At 39.7% G+C, this 17,716-nt stretch overlaps 1 protein-coding gene across 1 annotated transcript; it reads left to right on the top strand.

Annotated features, from left to right (window-relative positions):
• The first annotated feature begins 2,298 nt into the window (after window positions 1-2,298).
• Window positions 2,299-3,220, top strand: LOC115629522. Its single transcript, XM_030526000.1, has 2 exons — window positions 2,299-2,519; window positions 2,623-3,220. The coding sequence occupies exon 2, from the start codon at window positions 2,739-2,741 to the stop codon at window positions 3,036-3,038; it is 300 nt and encodes a 99-aa protein (XP_030381860.1). The 5' UTR covers window positions 2,299-2,519; window positions 2,623-2,738; the 3' UTR covers window positions 3,039-3,220.
• Window positions 3,221-17,716: the final 14,496 nt, after the last annotated feature.

The raw sequence follows: 17,716 nt of genomic DNA, 5'->3' as shown, positions 1-17,716 counted from the left end.
GATCTGCTCTCTCTTGAAAATTGAATTGTTAATAATAATTAAATAGATGTATTTCTTAGTCAAAAGCATATTTTAATCAATTCAACCTTTAAAAATCTTTAGAAATCTTGACCCGTTGCCTTCTTTCATTGTATTTATTTCCGAAGCTTCCCTGAATTAATTTCTTTAGGAAATGTGGCATTAACAAAAAAAATGCAATCCAATCTCGACAAATGAATATTACTAATTTCTTTCATAACCATTTCTTATTATTAAGAAAATTGTATAAAATAGCAAAGGAATTCTATTTGTGCTCCAGAGTTTTTGGTATTTAGGACATTGATTGAACACTAAATCTGAATATGATGGAGTTAATACTGTTGTTTATATCGAAATAGCTCCAATGCTATAGTTGAAGTTTTCAAATTATGTTTCAAATATAAGATCGGACTATAAATTGAAAACAAATATATAGTATTTCAAAACGCAGACAGCTCCTCGGATTGGTAGGTGTTTAACAGTCCTCTACATACTTGAACAAACATGATATATGCTTAAAGTCGAAACGGCGAATGACTAGACGTACTATGTTCATGACTGCTTGCGTCATAGTGTAACTCAAAAGGCTCAAATCTGCTCCATCTCCCTCACACCAAAAACATAATTGCGCACAAAGCCAATTGCTTCTGCTCGCAGCTCAGACTCCGCTGCTTTCATACTAGTGATGGGTCTAAATTTTTCACGTGACACGACACAGAATGAAACAACTCTGAAACTCGTATATAACATCTGGAATATATTTGTCTGTCTGTATGAACAGCGACAACTTTTAAACTATAACAGCTGGAGACACCAAAACTGATATGTGGACTGGTTCTTTCTACATGCACATCGAGTTTAATGCAAACCATATATAGTCTCATTATATTATATATCAGATGAATAAGGCACTCCTGATAACTTTTTTAGCTAATTGCGATCCCGTAGTTAAAATTCGGTGTAAGTTTTTAATAAAATATCAAGATTTTATTTTTATTTTTATTTTATAGCAATGATCGATTCCAGAATCATTTGTGTTCATGAAAGTATTGTTGTCCATAAAATGAACTTAAAATGCAGTCCTCCACAGGGCTTGTTTGTTTGCTTGTTTTTAAAAATCAATTTCCCTTTTCCCTTTACTACTTTGTGAAGCTAAATGTCGGAATATCGCTTCTCTAGGCTGCATTTCTTGTTGGAAGCAACAAATGCTTGCCCCTTTACTATAGCCTTAAAAGTAGATTTCATCCAACTGGCAACTTTAGTCGCAGCCGGTTAAAAATGGCTTATGAGTGCGTCTTTGGCGCGCACGTCGACTGCGACTGCGACTGAGACTGACAGCGCTGCGCACTTGTAGTAACAAAGCGGATACTCATTTAAGTTTATTCACCAGTGCGGTCGGCCCACAAGTGGAGCTGCGTCGTCAACGAAGGCAACGAACGTCAGCCAATGACACTTTATGACAATTGCACTTGGCGGCTTATGAACCATGGCGGACCGAGGAGGTTGCTCTAAAAACAAGAAAACAGAAAAATAGAAAACAAAAACAAAAACAATACGCGAGCAAATGGAAACAAGAACAAGAATGAGAACAAAGCAGCCAGCCAGCCAGCCAGCCAGCCCGAGTCAGAGCCAACAAACAAGTGAAAATCGTTCAGGGAAAACTGCTGCTGCTGTTGCCGCACAACTTCATCTCAAAGGAAATCCGCGTCGGGCGCATGTTGGGGCACAAATCGTAAACAAAATGCCGGAAAAGGGACGAGCATAGACGACGGCAGCGGCCACGTGCTCCACATGATATGTCGCCACTGTTACTCTGCTTCTTCTTGCTGCTGCTGCTTCTGCTGTTGTTGTTGTTGTTGTCCCTATCCCTGCTATCCTTGGTGACGCGTCGCCGTGATAATGACTTTTTGTCTCTGCTCAAATGTCACTTGATGTTTGTCGTCGTCGTCGTCGTCATCATCCAGCAACCACTCGCCGTCTTTGTTCTGGCAGTTTCGTTTTTATATCTCGACCGTCAGCTGCCCCTCCAGCCCCTTCTCTCACCCAAGTCGAGGTCATGCAAGTTCAAAACGCAACAATGTTGAATGCTTTCCGCACCACCTATAACTATAAATGTGCGTTTAACGTCGCCTCCTGATTAATTAGCCATGAAAGTACTGAGGTATTTTATTTTATTATTATTGATGCCACCTCATGGAGGCCTTGCCAGAGCTGTCATCGACTGTCAGGGTGTGTGGGCGAGATGGGGGAATAAAATTTTAGTAATCGAACACACATACACAGGGCAACAACCAACAATTTCTCCCCATTTCCATTTTGAAAAAACCAACACACATATTTTTCGGCAAAATATTTTCGAATTTCTATTTCGGTTTGCCGCTCGCGTTCACTTTCAGATCCAAGACTGAAGGCCTGAACGGTGTGGTCCCCCATACAAAATTCAATTAGACGCAAGAGGAGCGTGATTTTTTGCTTCAGCAATTGGCATACACATGCTGCATGTAAGTGGCACTCTCTCTCTCTCTCCCTCTCTCTCTCCCTCTCTCTGTCTCTCTTTGGGAGGCCTGGGGCATCCTGGAAATGTCTAATTCGTCTATTTCGTAGCTCTCCCACCACTCGGCACCCGATGCTGCGGGCCTGCTGCTGGCAAATCTCTACATCCAACACTTGCTTGGCAATGCCTGAGGGACTCGGCTGTGGTTGCTGAACCGCCGGACACTATGCCTGACACGAGGTACCATTTGCGGGCGCTGCCACAACAGCGTCGTCTGGTGCCGAACCTGCTTCGCACCATACTCAAGCTACTGGAGGATGCGCGCCGGCCGATGCGGGACTCGGAGATAATATCGGCATTATCGGTGCGTTTCCGGCGCACCGATCCGGACTTTCAGCGACAGGTGCGCATGAATCTCCGCGACGCTGTCTCTTATGGCATTCTGAAGCGACAGGCGGACATGTTTATGTTGCGCTCCAAGCGCCTCAACGAGATAATGGCCTCGCTGGTCCCCAACAAGCGGTAAACGGCGGGGGAGGGGAATGCAACTCGACAGCAGACCGAGCTCGATAATTCATTATTCATTTCATTTACAAAAAAAAGCAAAACACACACATTTTAAAACAAGTATGCACACTAAATACGTCCACTGAGAATTGAATCCCCAACAATTTCCAAATATACAAAATTGCTTAGGTTGCCCAAAAAAAAAAAAAAAGAAAAAGTGTCCTGCCTGGTTTGTGTTTTTCAAATGAATAGGTAGAGAATTCTGAGCGAGTAATGGACTTGGGGAAAGGCCAGAATTCAAGCCTCGTCCTATGAGCCTTTTCCTCGTCTCATTCATGTACTACGTTGCAGGAATAACATAAACAAAAACGCTTAAAAAAGGATTTCGCTGAGCTCCACTCTTGCATCTTTTTTAAATCAGAATTTTTTAAAGTTTTGACTTTTCATCGCATTAAGCCTCATGTGGTTTCATAGATAATGCATAGTAATTTTGTATTGAAACGCATTGCTAGTGTGCTCTTTCAAACGGGGTCTATGATGTCCTGTGTGTTGTGTGATGTGTTCCTTCGAGCCCTTCGAAATTCAAGTGTCTTCTTTCTACAGTTTAACATACGCTTCATTTCTTTTCCACCTGGAAGAACGTAGAATATGTCAAATGAAATTGTTCCTCAACAAACTGAACCCTCCATCAACCCATCAACAAGTTTTATTCAAACTATTTGTTATAAATTATTAGACCTTAAATCGAATGCACCTTCATTGAATTGCATATATACTCAAATATTCAATATCCCTCTTTAAGATAACATCTCTACAATTCTTCTGTCAATAACTGTTGATGGCCGGGGCATATCAACCTAATTGAATTGTAGAGCTGCTTCGTTGCTACAACTAATTAAATCACGTAAATGACAGCTTTGAGGCATTATAGAAATATACATAAATGTGAATAAAATGTTTAGTAATCAGACAGTCGTCACTATAAATAAGCGTATAAGTAGGATTGAAACAGCAGCACACGATTAATGGAAGCATAGCATTGGATTTATGCCTCACAGATTGTTCGATGCACAGGCAGAGGCAGAGGCAGTGGCAGCCTAAAAATGTCACTGCAGCAACGCCTCGCAGTATGTTACAAATAAATTATGCACAACAAAAATGCACGCCCATAGATAAAATGGCGCTCGGAAAATAAACTGTAAAATCTGAAATCGTCCATGGCTCGGCCTGGGCAGACGTGCACACCAAATTGCCAAATTCAATTGAAATGCATAATTTATGCGGCGATGGATGCAACAAATATTATATATTGTGCAAACATACTAACACACACACACAGGTGTCTGCGTCAGCACAGGCGACACAGAAGCAAGCAATCGATATTGACGCATTCACATCTAGTCTATAAAATCCACAATACATTTGTCAGCAAGTTGCAGCTTCAAACACTCTCTGGTCTAGAAGAAGCTATGAATAAAAAAAAAAGTCCACAAATAATGGCTGTTACAAAAATTAAGTATGTGATCTTGAGTATCGTATGATGATTCCAAAATATCCTTTATTAGATAAAGTATTATTAAATTCGTATTATATTAAAGCCGGAAATATATCTAAGACGCACTCTGCTTCAACGACCGACTTCTGACTGCTGTCTTCTTCTTCGAACGACAGCTGAGTAATTTCCGACTGACTACTTTTAAAAAAGTGCGTACCGAGTACTGACAACTGGGTGTTGTTCCCATCGTGCTGTCCTTTCTTCTCAGACCGCTTTCTTCTTCTTCGAAGGACAGCTGAGTAATTTCCGACTGACTACTTTTAAAAAAGTGCGTACCGAGTACTGACAACTGGGTGTTGTTCCCATCGTGCTGTCCTTTCTTCTCAGACTGCTTTCTTCTTCTTCGAAGGACAGCTGAGTTATTTCCGACTGACTACTTTTAAAAAAGTGCGTACCGAGTACGGACAACGATGCTGCTTCTGGGTGTTGCTCCTATCGTGCTGCCCTTTCTTCCCAGGCATAGCATGTACTTATTTGTTTGCCCAATTGTTTATTTATTTGTATTAAGATTCAAGACTTGGATTTAATTAGTTATATTTTATAAAAGTAAAAAATCAAAGGAATAATTTTGGTAACTTACCTTTCTGTAGAATTACATGACTGGAGAACGATTACTGCTCAACATCATTATCATGGCGATAATGGGAACAAAATTTGAAGTGCCTAGAAATAGAATGAAATGGAATTATTATCCAGTCTGCTCCGAAAATGGCAAAGAAATTGTATTGTGTTTTTCTAATATTGGTTGAGTGCAAGAACTCGTTTGCGAACTCTTTGTCGGGTGGATGGGTTTAGCGCGCATGTGGGATTCTGCAATTGCGTTTTTGGGTTTTGTCACGTCACAAATGCGCGCGAATGCGTTTGCGGTAAATATTTGTGGTTATCTAAATGAAATGCATTGCATAGTTTTCAGCATTCACACACACACGACACACGACACACACACACACATGAACTACATTGGCCATAAATTTGTGGGCCGCTCATAGTGTGGATTTTTCGCATCGGCTATTTGCATTGGGCCGCGAAATATGCAATTAAAGCATAAATTAAGCGTTAAAAATCAAATATCATTGGGCCAATGATATACACAGAGAAAAAAGCTCAACAGGTCAGCTCACAGCTTTAAAAACTCGAAAATTAGAAGGAACTTCATCGTGCATGTTTTGTTTCAAGGTGCATTTTTTCTTTTAATTCATGCCCATAATGATGACTTGATAAATTTATTTGAGAATCGATACTGAAGGGGTTCCAAAGGAGTTAATTAGTGTTATTCACGGTGGTGTCCAGAGCATTAGCATGACTTTCGAGCTACGGAGAGATATTTTCCAATTTTTTCTTCCTTTCCCATTTTTTTCGCTACTCGTTTTAAAAAACAGTGTTGTTAGCACAAAACATATTTTATTTTAAACAACAGATCAAAGCTCAAAACTGAAGCCAGCTTTTATTATTCAAAGTGTTCCGTTTTTCCAAACTTGTACATTTTTTGTACTTGTTTTTGGATTGCTATGGGTAACTATTATATAAATATGAATTATTTTTAAATTGTTTTCTTTAGTTTTAAAACTGATATTTGGGTATCTTGGGTATCTTTAGCTTTATCTTTATTGTATACCTATGGGATTTATGAGACAAGGAAGGTTTTGCAATTTACAACGATTCTATGTCGAACACCAGGCTGGGGGCCCTCTAAATAGCCCCAATAGGAATTGAGGCGTCCATTTTCTAAGCCATTAATACCTTGAAAGGCCTTCAAAGGAGTCATTGCTTAAGAAAGTGCTTCGCTTTGCAGGATTTTCGATACAATCCAAAGGCGGTCCTGTCAATATTTCCGATGTGATTTTCTAATAAAAATTGAAGCCCAAGAAAGAATATAAAAAAGCAAAATATTTGCAGAAATTATAAAATTTTTAAGACATCTGTCTTTTAAAAAATTCAACGACGTGTATATTGATGGTGTACGATGGTTCTTTTATTTTTTTGAAGCCAGTCATTATTAGCTATTTTTTATTAACGCTATTACTTTAAGCAATGAACTTATTGGCAAAAGGCTTCAATCGACGCCATTATCAAAAGCTATATTTATAGCAATGTCAAAAGAGAGATTTATTTCTACAATTATGCATAATACAAGTAGAACCCTCTTATGATTATAACTTAAGTACATAATTGTGGCCATCATTACACATTGTTGGTACCCTGCTGTGCTACAGTGTAATAGAGTGTTGATTCATGTGTGTATGTATGTGTGTGTGCGTATCTATACATATCTATATATATATATATATATATATATATATATCTATATATATCTATATATATATATATATGTGTGTGCGTATGTGCCACCAAATTGGGAGTCCATGATGTTGTGCGAGCATGCGGGAACAAATGGCAGTTTTGTGGTTGGCAGGAGGGTCGATGCAAATGCATTGCATTTATTATTAATAAATAAGCGATGGCTAATTTTTTGTTCTATAAGAATGCACAATTTGAATAGCAGTAGCATAACAAAATAATCTGAATTAACTTTAAACTGCGCACAAATGTAAATTGTTCAATAAATCAGCATGCGTGCGAGGAAATATTAAAGCACTGAAAATCAAAACAAAAAACAAATGTGGAAGTCAATTGGAACTTCCAACTAAGAGTTTTTTTTTCTAAAAAAAATAGTTTTCAAAATGAGAAAATTTCTGAGCATAGTATTAGCTTGGCTCTCTCCACCGATGCGAAAATAACTGTTGAAATGCCTTTATAGTGAAACGTTTGTGACTTCTCGCATAAAAAAGAAGAAGCTCTACATTTTAGCTAAAAAGCATAACTATTTAAGCTTTGAATTCAAATCATTATGTACTTAAAACTATATAAATAGTTTCTTGATTGTTAAGAGTGGCTTTGAAAAGTGAAGAGAAATAACTGACCTACTCAGATGTGTTTCACTTTTTAAATTTCGTTGTTGTTGTGTTCAGTTCGTAATTGCAAACGGAAACGGAAACGGTTTGTGCCCATAAATTTTCACAGTCCTAACAACAACAGTGCTAGCAACAAAAAAATATGAGGCTAGTCATAAAAAATCACAGCATCGTAAATAAATTATGCATTAAAAGCAATAGCGCCAATGATTTATGCGACTATGGGTATGAAGCCAGAAGGATGGTAAAAAATAAACAACAAAAGCTGCAGTTAATAAACCTCAACAATGCGAGGCCAGCCAGAATCAAAAAAAAAAAAAAAAAAAAAAAAAAGACACACCAGCACATATATGTGCTTACTGGAGAGGCGCACAGTTGACGTTGCATGAAAGTTCAAGAAGCAGTTGCTAGAAAGGAGCTGCTGCCACCGCTCCTTCCTGCCCCGTCGCCACTAGTTGTCGGGGAAAGGACGCGCACAAAGTTCAAGAGCTGCCAGCCACGGACTTGTGCTGAGTAGTGTAAAAGAAAGCGCACTTGTGAATTTCTTATGAGCCAACATATGAGCATTCCACAGGACCTCAGTCGGAGCACGCTAGAGATGGGTTGATGGACTGGACTATGGGATGCTCGGCGGAAATTTGTGAACAAAATAAATAATGAGGTGGCAAAGAATTGCACCAACATACTACCTCAGGGAGGAAGTGCATGTCCATGGATGTGTTTTTAAATAAAAGTATTATAAACAAATCGAACAAATCAAACTATATTTTTAATTTGATGATTAGATATGAAAAATATCACACTAAACATACAAATGGTTAACACTTCAAATTTTGCGAAGTAAATAGAAAAATAGTTCTTAGGAAATAAGTATTTGCGAATTTTTCAATTTTTCCTCAATTTGTTTAATTCTTGTGTTCATTTTTGACTTTAAAATTATTTTAATTGAGGAGCATATAAATCTTAATTTTCTGTTATAACCTTTATAGGGCGATTAGCTAATTTTCTTAGAGCTGGTGGACTGATTTGATCCCAGGATCCCATGATAAACAAATCATTTGCAGACAGTTTTGACGAATTTTAAAACCATGTCATGAAAATAATGTGATTTCAATCACAGCTAAGAGGAATTTTACAGAGTAGTATGGTTGGTTTGGTACGATTTTATTCTACCCTACTGTTTTCTTTTCAAAACCTGCCTGCACAGTAACTCAAATTTGTGTGCAAATGATGTGCATATCTGACCGTTGCCTAAATCATGATTTAAAAATGATTTTTGTTTCTTCAGGCTTAAGTTATTGCTCATTCAAAAGAATAAGCAATTAGTTTAAATAGAGAATGGAAAGAAGAAGTAAATATTACGAAAAGTAATAATATGCCAAATCGCTTATTAGATTGGCAATGCGTTTTTTTAAATTTTATTTTAGGCGTTTACGGATTCTATGATTTTGGTATTGTGGCTGGAACTTGATTAAACATCAAGTCGAGAAGTGTCTACTCATCGCTATATTAAGAGTTTATTATCTTAGTGATAAGCATATTCAAAGCGACAAACGAATTAGTTACGATAGTTCATCACGTTCCCATCCCTAAAGTAAAGGCACAGGCACAGGCACAGGCACAGGCATAGTGAGTGTTTTGTTGCATTTGTGCGCAGCGGAGTTGGCGCGCGACCACGCACAATTAAATCAAATTACCTCAAGTGCACTCACACATGCACTCATACACTCACTCGCCCACTCACTCACTCACTCACCTCACACAACTGTAGCCCTCCTCTAACCTTTGCCCAGCCAGTCTTTAGCCAGAGTTGCCATCTGCATCAGCGCCGGCGTCCGGCAATTAAGCTTTGTGCTTTATGCTTAGCACTTGAAGCAACAAACAGAGCTCGCAGTCCGTCTCCGTCTCCGACCCGCCTCCTTTCCGCTCGATGTGCAGAGGAGTTGACACATGTCCCGCACATTCTAGTTTGCCATTTCATTTCCGTCATTGGTCAATGAACTTGAATCGCGAGCCTTGCACAAAGGGCCGCCGGTAAAGACGAATGAGCGGCTGAAGATGAAGAAGAGGTTGAAGGTTGAAGGGCAAAGGGCGACTGGTTACTGGTTACTGGTAACTGTCTACTGGCGCTCAAAGGAGGCTCAATGGCCAAAGCTCAGTTGACCACTGAGAGCTGAAAGGGCTGGATTGGAATGAAAGCAGCTCTTGAGAGGAACGGGGCGGCAGCTGTAATTATGAAATGTTGCTGTTGCCAATTGAGAAGGTTTTCATTTGGTAAATTGAAAAGGAAACAGTGGAAAACCTTTAATTGAAATCAAAGTTTATCAACCCGGATTGCAACAATGGTGAGGGGGCCGCATGAAAGCGAATTGAAAAGACTATTTTAGCTTGCATGTGAGGACGCCACAAAGTGCATACTCGTATGTGAAAGACATCGTAGTGGAGGGATGGGACGGATTGGGCATTGGGTTTGCCTTTGAATGGACAAAGGACAACACACAAAAAAAGTGCCATGCTGGTGACAAGAGAAACGGGCGTTGACGACGACGACGAGGATGATGAAAGGAGCATAAGAGAAGAATATGCTCCAAAGCCTCAGGGGACAGGCGGCGAAAAAAATTGTACTACCAAGCATGTGTGTGTGTGTGTGTGTGTGTGTAGAAGAAAACCTCAAAATGTGAAACCGAAATTAAATTTACATCAAAAAAAGGAAAAAGGAACAGCAGTAACATGTGAGGATGCTCCCCTCCACTAAACAGCAAAAACAGCGTGGGGTGCTCTGTCCACGCCGTGGTGGGCCAATGGGTGGGTGGGGGATGGTTGGCCCCACAGGGGTGACTGCGCATTGTAATTTTATTAGGTGAGAAATGTGTGTGCGTGTGTGTGTGTGTGTGTGGAGAGGGGTGCAAGCAATACCAACAACAACAACAACAACAAGAGCAAAAGCAAAAGCAAAAGCAACAGCAAATAAATTAACAAAATATGGTGCTGGTTCCAGAAACGATGCCCGATTGCCCGAGCAATTGAAGGCAGCGCTGCCACCACCGCTCGCTGCGTATGCGTTTCCGTTTCCGTTACGTTTTTGGAGCACGCTGCGCATACATCTATCTGTATGCGTGTGTGTTTGTGTGTGTGCGGCTTATCCTGCCCGCGGCGGCACATTAAATTAGTTTTGACACGTAAATGCGTTTAGCAAAGTTCGCTTTTCAGTGGCTGGCGCCCTTGCGCGTTAAAGCAGCCAAAGCCAGAGGAAAAAACAACAGCAACAACAAACAACAACAATAATAATTTTCACCCCTGTCCCCCTCCTTGCCTCCCCCCATCCACACCATACTCACACGCCCATATGCTCAGCCCCCCTGGAAAGCAGCGCCCACTGTTTTATGTTGGCCTTTTATTGCATTTGAGGTGCTCTCTTTTTTTGAAGGGGTGGTGGCGGTGGTGCTGGGGGGTGGTTTGTTTTGCTGCCTTTGCTTCGTCTTTGGCAGACGATAGCGCAATGGCACGCCAAACATTTCGTAGCATAATTCTAGGCTGTCACAAGCTGCAAATACGAGTATGCGAATAAATTACACGCCCGCCAAAATGCACGAAAATTTATGGCGTGCAACAAACGAACAAAACGCAATTAACATGAAATTAAATGCTTGTTATTGTTGCTATAATATTGTTCATTGGCCGACCTACGACCTACGACCCGCAACCCACAGCCCACAACCCACTCGTCACGCCCACAAATGGTTAAGCAATTGACAGGTGTGTGTGTGTGTGTGTGTAATATAGTTTCCCCCTCGTGGTGGGCCCTCTCTCTGTGTGTGTGGACTTGAAGAGGTGTGAAGTGTGTGTGGTTGGCTGTTTATACCCATTCGTGTATGCTTTTTATAGCATACTTAATGGGGTCCTCAATGAAATGCAATTGAAATAAAGAATCGGCTTAGCAAGGTGGATATGAAGTGGCAGTGCTCGATATTTTTCAGATTTATTTATTAGGTGGTGGTGAAGGTAAAATTGATTTATTTTTTAAAATTGCCAATACTGAATCAATCTATAACAAAATACTTATATATGGGTTGGTTACAACGGAGCAGCACTTCGGAGGAATGCTTTTAAAAATCTATGCTCGGATTCATAGCTGATAGCCGGATAAAAGAGGCATATGGTTTTATTAAACAGTTGGTGGTAGTAGAGGGCTCGTGAAAGCTATTATATTTATTGCAGGTCGATAAATATTTAGTGCCACTTAATGCGATAGAATACTATATAGTATTATAAAAGGAGTTAGTTGTGTGATGAATTAAGTTTGTGTAGATATTATTGTGGATTCAGGTGCGTCGTAGTATTGTTAATAACTAAGAGGCCATGTGTGATGCAATAAGTTCTTGATGGGTTATTTTAATCAAACTATAAGAAATACTTTTATTTCTAATGTTAAGGTAAGTCTGTTATAGAGCTATTGGCAGCTCCACATAGACACAAGTTGATCTCTTATTGTTACCAAGTATCTCCTCCGGGACATTTGTTGAGCATCTGATGGATGCCTGCAAAGCTTATCTACAAAATATTGGCGTGTTCTTTTGTGATTGGTATCTTTAGAGCCTCTTCTAGTCTTGACTCTAGCCTTGACTGCTTCATCTCAGTTAAAATATTATTCAAAAAAACAATACACAAATATTTTAGACTGTGAGTAAGTGTTAAATTAACATTAAAACATATCCCAAGACTAACAAATTTCAGCTAAAAACTTACTGATATGCAAAAACTGTAGCTCGAAAATAAGTAGAACATCGCTTATATTTACATTATGTTGGTGGCTGAATAGAGGCGTCAGTTCATAAATTGTTTAATATCCTAAAATAGAGCCCATAAGATTGAGCTTCATGTCCACGCGTCCACTGAATGCTCTACTGAGCTTTGGGCCAATACCATTTAAACTTGTTCAAAAAACACTTACACTTTGCCACAAGCAGCATCATAAGCACCACACGCGCAAACATGCTGCAATGATAAATGACACAAATGACTGAACTATCCTCTCTATTCTCACTCCACCTTCATCCAGTCCCAGTTTGCTAGGAAAGGGGTACCTGCGCTCAAGACAAAAATGACAAAGGATATAGCAACAACAGGAAGCATCACATTACACACACACACTACAACAACTTGTTGTACATACATGCTAGGAGCTGCAGAGTGAGAGTGGGCAGTGGGGAGGAGGAGGATGACGAGGAGGGGGACGGAGGGAGATGCAGCTGCACGGTATTTGTGACCAGTTGGTCCTTTGGCCAGGCAGTTTCTAAGCCAACATCAGCCACCGTTGATGAGTGATATTTATGAATCACTTGTGTGTCCTAAATCATCACAGCCGAGTATTTATGCGTGTAGGTGCGGGTACGGTAGTGGGTGCGGGTGAGGGTGCGGTTGTGGGTGTTGGTGAGGATATGCGTGTGTTGAGCGGCCTTAGTACGTTGTGATTGAGAGAGTCCTTCCGGTTGGAGGGGCGGTGAAACGGGTGTGGTTGCACATTTAGCAACTTAATCGCAGAACACGAGAATCCTCGTGGCAACCGAGAGATAGCAGCTGCAGCATAAAGAAAGAGATGCTGGGAGGAGCGGAAGGGGGGCTAACAGCATCAAAAGGACCAGCTTAAGCGATGAACGTGAGTCTCGCATATTGTGCAGGATAATTGCAGGGCTTAGCATTTTTCTTTTTGTTGCTCTTTTTTCTCACGGCTGTTGTCGTTACTGTTATTATATATTGTTTACACAAAGCACGCAAGTTCAATGCCCTTCACACACCTCCCCCCTCCCCTAATCCTAACCTAACGACTTAAGTAAGTAAATGCTCGATTTGACGCTGGAAAAACTGTCAGCTGATAAGCAGAGAATTCATGAAGTTGCTGAAGAAGTTCCCAACCAGACGTTGCTCACACAATCAGTTTAGTTGGAGCGATAAAGAGTGGACATTACTATATTTCAATATTTATGATTGTGTTGCTTTCCATTAGCTCTAAGTGGTTGTTCCTATTTTAAGTTCAATAAGAATGTTCTTAGTCAAAACGACGACGACCGATTTTAAATTGTTTGTTTCCAGTATTTACATTTTTTAACATTTTTTTATTAAATTTTATTATTTTTATACCCTGTATCCAAAGGGTGAAAGGGTATACTAATTTTGTGCGAATGTATGTAACAGGCAGAAAGAGGCGTGGCAGACCCCACAAAGTATATATATTTTTGATCAGGATGACAAGACGAGTGGATATAGCCATGTCCGTCTCTCTGTCTGTCCGTCTGACCGTCTGTCCGTCTGTCTGTATGAGCGCAAGGATCTCAGTAAGTACAAGAGCTAGGATAACCAAAATTGGTATCAAGGTTCCTATAAGCCCTAGGCAGATCGAGTTTGTTTATTTTTTCTGATACACCCCCCACTCCCCCGCAATTCGTGTTTTTTCTTATAACTTCCGTAGTTCTCGGAATTTTGAAATCAATTTTGGTAGTTATAGCCATAAGTAAAATCGCTGCTCATGCGCTGCCTGCAGCTCTTTCGGCAGCGCTGCCCGCAGCTGTTGTTGTTGTTGCTGCTTTGGTTCAACTTTGTGCTGCATGCATACACGCATATAAACACGCATACGTACGTGATGTAAATGTATGCTGTTAAAACTGAACATAAACATGTATTCTAATTTAATTTAATTAATTAATTTTAATTAATTAATTCATTCATTTTTTTTAATAATTTAATTTAAAAAAAATTTTTTTTTTTAATTTTTCCTTTTTGTGGAGAGTACAGGGTATTTTACTGTCGGGCTTGCTCGACTGTAGCGTTCTCTCTTGTTTTATTTTATTTATTATGAAATTTAATTAGAATTCAATACTTAGGAATTTCACATTATAAAACAAATCAACAAAAAAAAGTCTTCATAAATTTCAACTAAGCTTCAAGTAGTTTTCTTTGTTATCGCGAATCTTAAATCAGACTTTAATATTTTTTTTTTTTTTTGGGCCTGGCATAGCTTATCGCGCAAATAAAAAATTACTTACAGCCTTAAAATTCTGTAAAAACAAATTGGATTAAATTGTATATGAAATACTTAAAACTTAAATAATGAATCTTAGTTTCCTGTTAAAAAAGTTACTTTTTACTGAAGTTGTTCGTTGTCGAATTGACGACATTTTTAGAACTTATGCTTGGGAAAGGCCTAGTCATCTGCACTCTTCAAGAGCTTGGTGACGACTAGAGCTGTAGCGAAAACTGGTAAAAAATAAAAAGCGTAACTATGAAAAAAATCACATTACAAATTTTTCAAAGAACAATCATCTAGGGCTAGTACAGTTTTTAGCTGTACTGTAAATAAGTATCTGTGCTCGCGAACAATCCTGTTTGCGTTTTCAAGTCCCTTGGAATTTGTTTTCCAATTTGGTCAAATTGTCGCCTTATTAATTGATCTTTGAATCCATAATTTATTTATAGTTTATTTAAGTAAGCATGGTTTAGAATTGGAGTCAACTAAACTGGATGGATTAGGAATATTTAAATACTGCTTCCATAATCTTCCTCTCTGAACAAAAACTATGTACTTTTCTCATTTTATCCTACCTATTCATATATAAAAATTATTTAGGTGACAATCAGCATTGCATTTACTCGTATATAGCATAATTATTTTCAGTAACTATGAAGTGTTGTTTTGAAAAAGAGAACCAAGGAAATGTGAGAACAATTTTAATGCTTAAATCTAATTGTTTGGTCTAATAAAGTGAACAAATTGTATAAAGAAGCGAAGCAAACGCATAATTGTACCAGTATAACGAATAAGAAGCTGCACACAAGTATATATGTTTTCAAAATCAGACTGAAGAGCTTTCGCAATGAGAATACTCGGGAGTGGCACATAGCTGGTCAGCAAATTGGGCATTAATATGCAATTCACGAGCCGGCCAGCCAGACAGACTAGACAGCAGCCTTAGCTATTGAGTCATTCAGTTGCTTAGGTATCAAGGATTCAGGGTGCAGTCAGGCAGGCAGGCAGGCAGGCAGGCGCTGGGAGTGAATGACTGAATGACTGGCATCCATGGAAATGTGCGTGGTCGTCAGTGCGTCGCAAGCCCGAAGCATGCCATAATAATTTCGAAAAGTAAAGCGCGACACAAATACAATTATAATGCAATACATAATAATAAAAATAATGAAAGAGGGGCAGCAAGTGGAGACGCCGGCGCGCTGGCCACGGACAAAGCAAAGGCAGCACAGCAAAGGCAGAAAGCGGAAGCGCAAAGGAAGTGCCGTCGCTGTCGTCATTGAGGACACAGCCGCAGTCGTTGACTTTGCCAAGGCATTTTTATCAGGAGCTGCTTTGGCTGCCGACAGTCGACAGCCGGCAGTCGACTGCGCCGCCATGCTGATTACCCATCGGCCGAGTGCCAGTAACAGCGTCAGCGTCAGCGCCAGCATCAGCCTTGTGTTTGTTCATTTCAGCAGCAGGATTGGCAGCAGCAGGATTGGCAGCAGCAGGAGCTGAGGCAGGAGCTGGAGCTGGAGCTGGAGCATCCACGCAGTCATTGCTGTCGCCAGCCCTATGCCCCATACCCCATACCCCATACCTCATGCCTCATGCCTCAATGCACTTTGCCGCCGCCTGCCGTTCGCTCGGCGCCACTTTGTCGCGACGCTTTTTATAATTGAAGCAAATTGTTAGTTGAGTTGGCATTCGCTCGTCCTCAGCATCCTCATCATCCTCATCATCCTGCTCTTGTATGGCTGCCTGACTGGCTGGCTGCGTGACTCCTCGACTAGGTTGCTGGGGTTGATTCTCTGCACGGGCAGGCGCGCACTTTGTGTGATGCCTTACCTCCCCACCCCATCCCCACCTCATCCCATCCCATTCCATCTCGCACAACAGTTTGCAGCGCATTGTCGCATTCCAATTACAAAACAATCTTGATGAGCCCTAGATATTTTTGCCACAATAACAAATAACAAATAGCAGATACAAATGCCAGTTGAAAGGCACATAGCTGGATAATAGCTGTTGGGCTAGTTAGCCGAGTTCAATCTAGTTAGAGTGCGGTTAAGATTCCAGGCCGACTGCTTAACCACAATCACAAAATTTTAATCGTTTAAGCACCGATCATCCTCATCCATGACGCCACAGTTGAAAGTAACTTAGTCCCTTTGCCAAAACTATATACAAGTATTTCGCCCCATCGATTTAATTGCGGGCTGAGATTTACAGTAAAGCTTTGGTAAATAGCTTTGTCGCTCTCTGAAATTGAAATATTTCCATTTATAATAAAAATAGTCTTTCAATCTCAAGAAAGCATGAAATTAAAATACATACGAGTAAGTGCTGAAGACGAACAAACAGTCCCTTACATTCGCATTATAATTGTAAATCCTACATTAGAGAGTTTTTTTAAATTCCTTAGACTTAAGGCTTGTTCTTGGACACTAGTTTCATGCAAATTCATTTTCATTAACTTGATGTTCAATTCTCTGCTGCATTTTATTATTAATTGTTCCCCATACTAGTATTTATCAGATGATCCAACTCGAATTGAAGGCAGAATATGAGCCACTTCGATATGTACTTGTATTGCGTCTGCCTCCTTAACTGTCAAGTGTTCGTCCTTTAAAAGGATCATATATTCACGTTACTGTCAGCCACCAAGAGATGTTTCTTATGGTACTCACTCCGTTGGTTTTTATGCCACAAAACTAATATCCAAACTAATCTCTATTTCGATAAATGGAGCAAATGGGGAAAATTCAGAATCTAGTTGCAATGATAAATCGGCTGTCAACACAGATGATCCAAATATACCTTCCTATATGAATAAATCAGCGCCAATTACAATTGCAAACAACTCTATAGCTGCCGTCAGCATTAATGCATTGTAGTTGTATTTATTCTTCATGGAATAAGCTTTAAAGCCTTTATTATCAATGTGCTGAAAAATAATGCGAAAAAATTGATAAAAGAAAGCAAAACAAATCGGACCAATGAATCCATGTAAAATATTGCTGAAATATTGATTGACCATATACGATTAAAGAAATGGTACGACCATTTGAAAAAATAAATGTGTTTTCAATAAAAGCTCAAACGAATTTTATATAATAATTTACATGTTTGTTGCAAAAACTTTGACTTTTTTACTTTTTGAAGAGAACAATTTTGTGTGCAAACTATTTACAAATTTTACCAAACCTTGACTGTTGTAATGTAAAAAT

The sequence above is a fragment of the Scaptodrosophila lebanonensis genome, unplaced genomic scaffold (assembly GCF_003285725.1).
Source record: "Scaptodrosophila lebanonensis strain 11010-0011.00,11010-0021.00 unplaced genomic scaffold, SlebRS2 tig00000155-arrow-arrow-pilon, whole genome shotgun sequence".
NCBI lineage: Eukaryota > Metazoa > Arthropoda > Insecta > Diptera > Drosophilidae > Scaptodrosophila > Scaptodrosophila lebanonensis.
The sequence above is the reverse complement of the archived record's forward strand: the minus strand, read 5'-3'. Positions and strand labels throughout refer to the sequence as shown.

Coding starts and splice junctions, on each gene's coding strand:
- LOC115629522 (XM_030526000.1), top strand. CDS start 2,739: ATGCCTGACACGAGGTACCATTTGCGGGCGCTGCCACAACAGCGTCGT.